Here is an 11,433-nt window from a genome sequence, read left to right as displayed (position 1 = left end):
TTTAGCAAGTAATAACTAGTAAGTATTAAGTTGTATGTAGTAAGTAGTATGTAATTTGTGGCAGGTAGCATGTAGTAAATGGTATGTAGCATTTAGAAAATAGTATTTCGCGGCTATTATGTATTAACTAGTTTACATTAAGTAGTGTTTAGTAGGTAGTCTGTAATAATTAGTAAGTTTTTGTAGTGTAGTAAGAAGCAACTAGTAGGTAGTAGTAATTAGTAATCTTTTTGTGGTAAGTAGTGTGTAGTTTATAGAAAGTAGTATGTGGTTAGTATGTATCATGAAGAACGAAGTACTTAGGGAGCAGTATGTATTTAGTAACAGGTAATTAGTAAGTAGTCAGTGGTATGCAGGAAGTAGTATTTAGTATGTAGTAAGTAGTATATAATTAGTTGTAAGTAGTACAAATTCAGTATTATTTAGAAAGAAGTAATTATTTTGTTTTAAATAGTATACAGTAGTTGTAGTATGTTGTAATTAGTTAGTAGTTAAGTAGTAGGTTGTATGTAGTAAGCAGTACTTAGTACGTATTATTTAGTAAGTGGTATTTAGTTTGTGGTAAGTAGTATGTATTATATGGCATGTAGTATATAATTAGTATGTTGTGACTAGTATGTATTAAGTAGTATAGAGTAAGAAGTATTTAGTAGATATTCTGTATAAATAGTAAAAAATTTGTAGTAAGTAATAACTAGGAGATGGTAAACAGTTTTGTGGTAAGTAGTTTGTAGTATGTAGAAAGTAGTATGTACTATGAAGAAAGAAGTACGTAGTAAGTAGTATGTGTTCAGTAGTAAGTATTACGTAGTAACTTTTATTTGGTAGTAATTAATTAGTCAGTGGAAGGTATCATGCTGTAAGTAGTAAGTAGTTTTAGTAAATAGTTTTTATCAGGTTTTATGCAGTAAGTAGTGTGTTATAAATAGTAAAGAGTAAGTAGTTAAGTAGTAGGTAGTATAAAAAAAATTAGTAATTACTAAGCGGTAAGTAGGATGTAAGGAAAAATAAATTGTAAGTATTAGATAGTAAGTAGTATGTAATAGTTAGTAAAAGTAAGTAGAATGTAGTAAGTAGCATGTATTATGTAGTAAGTAGTAATAGTATGTAGTAAGTGGTATGTAGTGAGTAGTAACCAGTAAGCAGTAGGGGCAAGTAGCTTGTAGTAAGTAGTTTGTAGCCAGTAGTCTTTAGTGAGTAGTATGTAGTAAGTAGTATTTAGTATCTTTTAAGTAGAATCTATTAGGTAGCATGCAGTAAGTTGTATGTAGTAATATATTCCTTTTTATCCCATGCCATACTGTAGCATAATAATCCCTTTCAAACTTCAAACCTATGAATCGCATGCAAAAAATCAATTCTGTACACTAGCATCCCCATTGCAAAACTAAACTCTAAAACCCCATCTACACTATACCCTTTTAACTCCATGCAACATTTCACCCAAATATGACACATCAAATTTTTACCCTATTGCTCTGCAGACGTTTAATCCTGTACCCCACTATAACCGTGAAAATGCTATGCCCTCTTTTCCCAGTGCCATACTACGTCTACTATATCTTTTCAAATCCTTACCCTTTTACCCGTATGCAGATTTTCAAATATCCCGAATCAAACTTCAACTTTTTATTCTTTTTGCAGATATTCAGATTCATACCCCACTATCCCCAGGGCAAAAAAACACAGAATCATCCAGACGCTGAAAATGATTTATATTTCCAATAGACAAACTGTAGCTTTAGCGGTGTACATGTAGCCGCTATTATCTAACATCCTCGTGCAAAAGCTATTCCTCAATATTATCAAGGGATTTATACCCTATTATCCCCATTCATAAATCTCCAAATCAATACTCGATTGCAGAATTTAAAATCTATAACCTATTATCCCAAGGGAAAAACATTACGTTGTTATTTTCCATGCGCTACTGAACCCCACAATCATGATTCAAATCTTCACCCTATAAACCGTTTGCAGATACTCAAATCTACACCCTAGTATCTCTATAGCAAAACTATAACCAACTACGTCCATGGAACCTTCACCCTACTACACCCATGCAATTCTATCCCTACTATCTTGATTCAAAGCATCACCCTATTAACCGTTTGCAGATACTCAAATCTACATCCTCATATCTCTACGGCAAAACTATATCCTACTACCACCATGCGAATCTACGATCTATTCCACCCATGCAATTCTGTATCTTACTATCCTGATTCAAAGTTTCACGCTATTACCCGATTGCAGATACTCAATCTATATCCTATTATCCCCACGGCAAAAATATAACACACTTTCCCATGAAACACAATACAAAACTATCTTAATTCAAATTCTGATATTTTTTACCGCATTCAGATATTGTAATGCATACATTTTTATCCCCATACAAAACTATACACTGCTATCTCCATTGCAAAACTATACCCTATTACCCCAAGCAAGACTATATCCTATTTTCCCGATTCAAATGTTCACACTGTTACCGCATTGAGATATTCAAACTTTTGACCTATTATACTCTTGGCAAAACTATACCCTATGCTCCACATGCAATACTCGACCCTACTATCCTGTTTTCAATCTTCACCCTAATACCCACTTGCAGATTATGAAATCTATACCCTATTATCTCCACGCAACGCAATACCCTACTATACTGATTCAAATCTTCACTCTATAATCCGTTTGCTGATATTCAATTATATAGCCTATTATCCCCAAGGCAAAATTATACCCTCTTATCCCATGCAACACTTTAAACTACTATCCTGATTCAAATTTCACCCCAATACCAGCTTGCATACTTTGAAATCTATACCCTACTATATCCATATCAAAACTCTACCCAGTTATCCGCATGCATTTTTAGACCCTACTATCACCATTCAATTTTTGACCCTTTTAACAGATTTAATTCCCCCCTTTCCTAGTGCTCCCTATATTTACTACTTACACCATTTGATCACCAAATTGTTAGCATTAAAGAGAATCATCTAGAGTTTGCCTGCTAACCTTTTGAAATTTGTAATATTTCTCATAATTTCCGCGATCACGAGATAATACAAATATAAAATCTGGCAAGTTTTTGTTTTAATCTAATTTGTGAAAACTTCTTTTTCTCAAAACCAATTGGATTAAAAAGCTACTGTATAAATAACAAATCTTGATCTATATTTTAATCTAAATGAACAAAGAGCCATCAGAAGGCGTGGTGAATCCAACTCCTATCAACACCACATCCACAATTGTCCAAACTCCAAGGCCACCAAAACTGAACAATTTTCCAAGCCCTTCTCTCCAGTAGCCCAGGTAAAACCTATCAGCCCCGAAACCTCCCAGGGTTAAACTTAGGGCAAAAGCCGTGGACCACTTATACCCTGTTGTAAATTTGCAAGGTTTCATTTTGTAAAAACTCCGTTTGCCCATACAGAACACGTCTGAATTAGCCGTACAGTTCGAGAGGTATCGTTCTCTCGGGGTTGAAACACTGGAACATTGTGTACACTCGTCTATGCATGTATGGTGGGTGTATTCCTGTGTTTGGAAACAGTACTGGCATGTGACACTTCTCGTGATTGTTTGGCTTCCTTGGCATGGAGAAGTTAGTCTTGGATTGAGGGAAGAAGATGAGAGGTTGCTTTTGACAGTACATGTAGTTTCCACAACTGATCCATAATTGCATTCCTAAACATCATCTTTTGAATCATTAATGTTAGTTGGTGGGCGAGAGGGTGGGAGGTGGAGGGGGAGGTGAGGTGTGAGGGGGTCCAAGCAGGTGAACTGTTGAGAAAATCGACCATTTGAGGATTCGAACAAGTATCTGTTAACTTGGAATGCTAGGCTTCGTCAATACACACACAATTATCTTAAGTTCCCAAACTTTGCCTTTCTTCACAAATTGCATTCTTTCTTTGTCGTGAAGAGGTACTCAACAAAACTTGAAGGGCAAAAAAATGGGCGGTTATTTTCTACTACAAAACATACGCTCTTTAGGACCCAATTATATTGAATTATTTGTCTTTTTAAATTCTCAGAAGTCATCACCAGCGTTTGTTGTATTAAACGAAAAATGGTTGAAAAAATGTCCAAATAAGCAATTTTTACCCAAGATGACTAAGATCTACTAATAACATGTAATAAGGAGTACAAGAGGGAAGGGGGCGTCGGATTTTTGCCCTCCAGTAAATACCAATGTATGTTAGTTCGGAAAACATCAAAGAAAGAGTTACAGTAACTGACTGTTACTATGAAAAGTGAGAGAAACCTGAGAGATACCTCTGAGAAAAAAAATCGAATAGAACTAAGAAGAACTGGATAAACAACGAAATCAAAATTGCAGCAGCAAAAAACAATACTTCTGGAGAAAAAGAATTTAATGCTAATAAAGTACCAGAAAAAAATACTAAAGTAAAAAAATGATGAAAGAGGCCAAAAATTGCCCACTACAATAAAATTTTCGGAAAAAAAACATGGGAATTTTCTTTTCAGATACCTAAAAATTTTAAGCTCAACCACGAAGCTAGGAGATAAATAATTTTCAATCTTAATTGAACCAGAGGAGTTGAAGTTTTTGACGTCAATCGGACCTTATCTCGCAACAATATGCAAGAGAGCATCCAATATATCAGGTGTTAAAACAATTTCATTTGTAATCAGAGAATTACCAGCCAAGAATTAATTAATGAAACGACACGATTGAAGAACAAAATAAATTGGATCACTTCTTTATGTCTAATTTCCAAATAAAAACATTTAACCCAGTACTCGGTGAAATACTCAAAATATTGCTCAACAGGATGATAGTAGAATGCAGTTTTCCTGATTGCCATAAGGTCGCCAAGGTGGTCCTAGTCTATAAATCTGCGAAAAGAGCGAGCATGGCAACTACCGACCAATATCTCTTTGGCTAAAATTTGTAAAGTCATTTGTAAAATTGATTCACAGACAATTAATGACCTTTCTAACCATGTTTAAAGTTCTCTCACACAGACATCTGGGTTTTCTTAGTAAACGATCAAATGTAGGTGCTCTTGCGGAGACACTGGAACATTTGCTATGGAATGTTTATAGCGTGTGGATCAAAAGCATCCAGCACTCAAGAAATAAGACACGGTGAACCACAAGGATCCTTTTTTAGGTCGTCTGCTTTTTCTGATCTATAAAATGACAGTACAATAAAACAATAGCATTTTACTGTAATATATAAGTTTGCACAGAAAGAAGTCAATGAGGACCTCAGATTGACAACCAAATGAACGGAGTCCAACGGATTAACACTCAACAAGAATAAAACCAACCTTATTCTCTTTGGTAGTATAAAAACCAAGCCCAAGTTCAATTGAATGAAAAAATGTTAGAAAGTCAAAAGGCAGCAAAGTAATTAGGAATTATTAGTGGCAATAAATTATGTTTCCACGTTCATGTGCAAATTATAAAAACAGAAGTGCAACAAGTTCAAATCCATCTTATATCACACGAGAGACTTCGTGAGCAGAAAGCTACTGTCGAAAATTTATAAACAGTTCATCCATCCGTTGTATCAATATAGGATTCTGGTTTATGGAGTTGCTAGTAGATCAGTACTCGCTATTTTGCAGAGACAGCAAATTTGTTTCTTCTGAATTGTATTTTTTCACTGCCAAACAAACTGAAATGAGAAAATTTCGTAAAGAAAATTCGATATGTTCTATTTTTGATCTGCATGTCTATTAAGTTCTGAAACTTTCTTCAAAAATCCTACGAAAGTCAGAGGTCTCAAAAACATTGAATAATAAAATAACCCAATTGGAAATTTATAAGTTTATGCTGGCACGAAATAGAATAAGAATTCTGCCAATTCTAGAAAAGCGGACATCTAAAGTTAGAAAGAAATCGTCCAACAGAGTTAGGTTACTTTTCAACACTTTTGCTAGATTGGACTCAAAAATAATTACAACTCTCCTCCAATTACCTGACTAGGATCTTGAGTTTTATATACCTAATCTAAAAAATGTCTACTTTATTGATTCCTATCAGCAATCACAGTTATTTTGGAAATAGGAACAAAAATTAGATAACCAGGTTTTTCTTTAATTTGAAGAATAATAATAATTTGAAGATAATAACGGTCTTGTCCGGTTTGTATTGACAAGACCAACTAAGGCACATGCAGTCAATATTAGGCAATGCTCCAAAGGATCCTATCAAATTGTGGAATTTCAAAAAAACTCATTGACTCTTTTAAACAGGCGATAAGACTTAAGCGGCCGCTAATGGACTGATGAAATTTGTAATATAATTTGTACTCGAGTACCAACCGAAAACGAATTTATTTATAAGTGATTCTAACAATTGCTGATACGCCAATTAGCTAAAAAAGACAAATATGGTGATTTTCAGGTTGATATCCATCACTACATTATACCAATTTATACCAATTTAAATTAACCGCTCAATTTTCCTCAAATTTTGTGCACCATGGCTCTAAATCATTGACACTGATTTTTCATTATGTTGGACCTCATTGCACTCCAACTTTTGCCAAAATCTTTTTCGCTATGCTATTAATAGATGCAGAAATGGTTTGACAGTGTGAAAAATGGCGAGTTCACAAAAAACTATCAACTCATTTTTTGTGAAGACATTTGGCAGTAACACTTGAGTACTACATAGCGAGTATATCTTAAGTACCTTTTCTGAGTGTTTTAATCGGTGTTCGTCGAAATTAGTTGAAAATTTTAGCCTTAATAGTTGCATAAATTTGCTTTGCCTGATTGAGTTGTCGCCTAATATCCTACCACCCGTTTACAAAATAGACATTTACAAAAATTGGAATTCACTTTCGATTCATTCTTGTGTGTTATTCATATCAGGAACTTACCACATCGAAATCACAATCAAAGCAAGCTGCCGGTAAATCGGAGCACTGCTTGTCAACTGCATCATGGAAACACAACCCCACTAAGTTCTCCGAAGGGTCAGGAGGCAGCTGCAAGCCCACATTTCCATTGCACTCTCCCTGCCTCCTTCCTGGAAACATGGGCACATTATGAACAGAAGCTTCCGAAAGAGGAAGAATGACGAGAGCAAGAAAGGACAGGGATGCAATTGTTATAGAACAGACGGATTTTGCGGCTCGGCAGAAACATGTAAAGTGTTCATAACTCATCTGAAATAAAAAACAACCATAACATAACTGACTTATGTCGGATGATTCGCTCCCAGGCGACAGGCGGCCAGGAGACTTCAGCTAAGGAGCTTCGAATAATTTTTTTTACTAGAGCGACAACAATATTTAGTAGTAAACTGCCTCCATTTAAGCTCAGATCTTTTCAACTAAATAAGAGCGATTTAACACTAAAGGAAAATAAGATCTCAAGCGTGCAAGAGTCACTTTAAAAATGGCCACACAACACAACGGTTAGATGAAAAATCGGCAGTAGAAAAAATCGAACGAAAAGGTCCGGGCTAAAAAACTGAAGGTACAACCTTCGGCTCAGAACAATTAACTGTTCACGATTGAATAGTGGTCTTTTAGTCAAATAAAACGAAACCCGAGCTTGTTAAAAAAGCAGAGTGAAACTTGTGCACAACGGGATCGTTAATGTGCGTTCCCACAATAGTTCAATTAGTCAGAGGTCTATAAACAACTCCTAAAATGGTCGAAGTAAACACGCGTATCGTATCAAGATGATTCAAAATTTTAAAATTGAATTTTAAATTGCAAAACCTTTTCAAAATTGGTCTCCCTAAAATTGGTTCAAAGTTTTGAAGCTCTGGTGATTTTATCGAGTAAATGTACGCGGCTTCATGTTTAGATTAAAACATAGACAAAAACGAAATGCGTTATGAATTTGAATCAATTTTATATTTTTTAAAATGCGGAGAACATTGACTGAAAAATTAAGACAATGATTGAATTGTAACCCTCTCCAACTTAATTCCAATTGAAATTTTTTTCTTCCAAAATTATCCCAGGGACCACAAACACGAACAACATAGCTGGCAGATTGCCAAAAATAGCCGCAATAGCTTCGTAGATCTGCAGTCTCTAAAATATAGTAAAAGAAACAGACCAAAAAAATTTCTTTTTTAAATGCTGAGATGTTATATTTTTTTAAAAATTTGTTCACCCTAATGCTACCTCTATTCACTGCTCTCAAATAACTTTCGGTTAGAGTGACACAAACTCACTTGACCCTATCTCTTTGAATTAAAGTGAAGAAAAGTCAATTTTAGAGTGAAGAAGTCATTTTTGAGAGTGAGTAAATCACGTGTGACCAAAATACTATTTCACGCGAAAGAACAAAAAATTCGCTCCAGACAGAGTGAAAAATAACGTCACGCACGTACGTCAGTTGAAACTGCATGAACTAATGAACAAAAAGCAGATTTGAAGTGGTTGTGACGTCATATGGTTTTAAACAAAAATCTTGACGACGAAATAAAAAAACATCGCAGGACATGTCCTGACGTACAATTCACGGATTTTTCATTGACTAAACAAAAAAACTAGAATTAGAACGCACTATGAGTGAAGTGGGAAAACACAATTTCTAAAAAATCAGACAAAAAAATTTAAAAAAAAAAAAACAGAAAACCAATGTCAAAGTGCCGCATGTGAACAATAAACTACAAGCGAAAATGAAAATTTAGTTCAAACAAAAAAACTGGGTCTAGAATGAACTATGACTGGATTGGGAAAACGATTTAAAATAAAATTCTATCCAAAAAATCGAAAAAACAGTAAAAATCAAAGTGAAATTGCGGCATGTGGACAACAAACCACAAGCGAGAAAGCGAATTTTTGTTCAAACACCGTTTTCTCACTCTACTTTAAAATTAGAGCAAAAAAAATCACGCCACATAACCACTCGCTTTTTCGCTCCACTTCCTGTTTCGGCTTGACCAAAATCACTACTTCAATTTGACTTCAAAAATCATGAAAATGTGTGAACAGATCTTAAAAGACAGCGCCCCTATACAATTCAAATTCTTTGAATGGTTAAAAACCAATAGAGCACCAATAATAGCATCAGCTGTCGCTTCGCGTCTATTACTAAAAATATAAAGATCAACGGATAATTGCAAAATCAATGCTGAAAAATCAAAAAAATTTATACTGCTTCCAAATTTCACATAAGAGAAATTGCAATTGTAAAACTATAATTTCAATTATTGAAATTTCAGATAACTTGAAAATTCTGAAAAATTAGAACATAGCTGGCAGATTGCCAGAAAATAGCCGCAATAGATTCGTAGATCGGCGGTCTAAAAAAACAGTAAAAAAGACAGACCAAAAAAATTTATCTTTTCATTGAAGGCTGATCTGTTATATTTTGATTAAAAATCTGTATAAGTTATTGCTGCCTCTATTAGCTGATCTCAAATAACCTTCATTTAGAGTGATACACACCCATTTGACCTTGTCTCTTTGAATTAAAGTAAATAAAAGTCAATTTCAAAGTGAGGAAGTCACTTTTGAGAGTGAGGTAAGTCAAGTGTGACCAAAATTTTAATCACGCGCATGAACAAAAAAACTCGCTCCACTAAGAGCGAAAAATGACGTCACACATGCAATTCAATTGAAATTGCATGAACGAATGAAAAAAAAATGGCTGTGACGTCATATGGTCGTAACAAAAATCATGACGACGAAATAAAAAAAACCAAGAGAAGGCCAATAATAGCCTCAGCTATCGCTGTGCGGCTATTAATAAATGTTTCGTAAAAAGAGCAGCATTCTGTATCGAATCAGCAATCTGGCAACGAGCAGTTTTCCGATTGGTTCTTCAACAATCAGAAGAGTTTTGTCTTGCAAGCAAATTACCGTAATAATTAAATTGCCTGAATTTGAATTAAAAAACTCAAAATTTCGGGCCGATAGAACATAACACAGCCGATAGAATACTTGAAAATTAATTGGAACAACTAACTGCAGACAATTAGGGTATTTATTTGATTTATTAGTTAGGATTTAGTTAGGATCCTACTTTCTGCATAGGTATGAAAAGTTGCGTACTATTTACAATCAGTGCCAAAAAGCACACCGTCAAAAATAAACAGAAGTCAGGTAATGGGCATTTAGAACTGGGTTATAATTAATCATCACATTTTCATTTTGATTTCATTCTCCAATCTTTCCCGAGTTTGCTCAGAATAATTTGCGCGTAGTTAAGTGGAAAAATTTGCATAAGGCACACATGACTGAAATGATTGCTCTGAACTTTATTCCAAAAAACTCTGAAAAAACACTACTAAGTAAGTCGTTGAATACAGAAATACAGACAGAAAAATGATATAATAAATTCCAGTTCTAGCCACAACAATCTTATAGCTAGAGTAGGTGAAGTAGAAGAGTTCAGGTTGCGTTAAAACTATTGAAACAGATCTCAATAAACGAAAAATTGCAGAAATCAAAATCACTAACATTCACCGAAAAAAATATGTGCGTGTGTTTCTCTCAACGTTTATGTATGTAATTGTGCGCGCGTGTTTGAGAAAGAAATCAAATAGAGAGTTAGTTATATTAACCTTGCCAAGAAAACAAACAAAACAATTGAGAATAAACATTAAAAACACAAAGAATTCAAGTTCATTTCAAAATACGGATCTTTCCAACAATTGCCGCCCCCATCCCCCTCTGTCACCTAGCAGAGAACCTATCTCTTTCTGTGCTATACATAACCACCATATTACTTGGCCTACAGATTAGATAGCCGAATACCAGTTTAAACGCAATTGCTAACTGTTATTAACGGCTATGCCTCTCATGCACTGTGGTATGTAATCTGGAAATCGCGAGACGGCTATCGCAGCGAAGCGCACCCAACAACCCGCCAGTCGGAAATTCTTTTCGATTTGTATTCCAAAACGGCTAATTGCCACAGCATGACGTCTTTTATTCTAATCAGTTCATTATAGTAGGCACATATGTGGATAGTTATTAGTCGTCTAACTGGTTAATAAATTGCTGGTTTAAATTCTATTCAAGAATAGCCCCCCTTTCGCAAAAGAGGGCAATTGAAAAGATCCCAAAATAATATTTTAGCCATCAAACATGAAGTCGAGTTCAATTTTACGGCCAAGGAATGTCACGTTCTCTGATTCACATCGTGAACTGCTTGTATTTACTTTAAAAACCATTGGCAAATACATTTATAGATTGTATCTACTTCAAAAAAACATTTTCCACGAAAGCAAATTCTTTTCTATTTCAAGATTTCTCCGAATATTGCTTCTATTCACTTTTTCGTAATTCAACACGTTTATTGTTCGTTTTCACTTTTCTATGAAACAAACTACAGCGTATCAGCACAATTGTCCAACATGCTAACTCGCGAAGAGTTATTTTAAAAGACTCCATAAAAATTATTCCGAATTTGCGCTAGCAAAATTGAACTTTCATTGCTATAATGAGATCGGAATGGGTTCAATGAAGAC

The 11,433-nt window shown here is 34.6% G+C and overlaps 1 protein-coding gene across 1 annotated transcript; it reads right to left on the bottom strand.

The window, feature by feature from the left end:
* Positions 1–3,192: 3,192 nt before the first annotated feature.
* Positions 3,193–9,992, bottom strand: LOC142352883 (TM2 domain-containing protein 3-like). The gene is made up of 3 exons (XM_075405038.1): positions 9,984–9,992; positions 6,872–7,159; positions 3,193–3,696 (listed from the first exon to the last, which is right to left on the bottom strand). Exons 1-3 carry the CDS (start codon positions 9,990–9,992, stop codon positions 3,193–3,195), a joined length of 801 nt encoding a protein of 266 aa, XP_075261153.1.
* Between the last annotated feature and the right edge of the window lie 1,441 nt (positions 9,993–11,433).

Source organism: Convolutriloba macropyga, chromosome 14 (genome assembly GCF_964194025.1).
Source record: "Convolutriloba macropyga chromosome 14, txConMacr16.3, whole genome shotgun sequence".
In the NCBI taxonomy this organism is placed as follows: domain Eukaryota; kingdom Metazoa; phylum Xenacoelomorpha; order Acoela; family Convolutidae; genus Convolutriloba; species Convolutriloba macropyga.
Note: the sequence above shows the minus strand (reverse complement) of the source record. Positions and strands in the feature narration are given on the sequence as shown.

What these genes read in the sequence shown, in the direction of transcription:
- LOC142352883 (XM_075405038.1), bottom strand. An exon ending in TTGATTGTGATTTCGATGTG is followed by an intron (nt 3,697 to 6,871) that starts GTAAGTTCCTGA and finishes GATGATGTTTAG; the next exon opens with GAATGCAATTATGGATCAGT.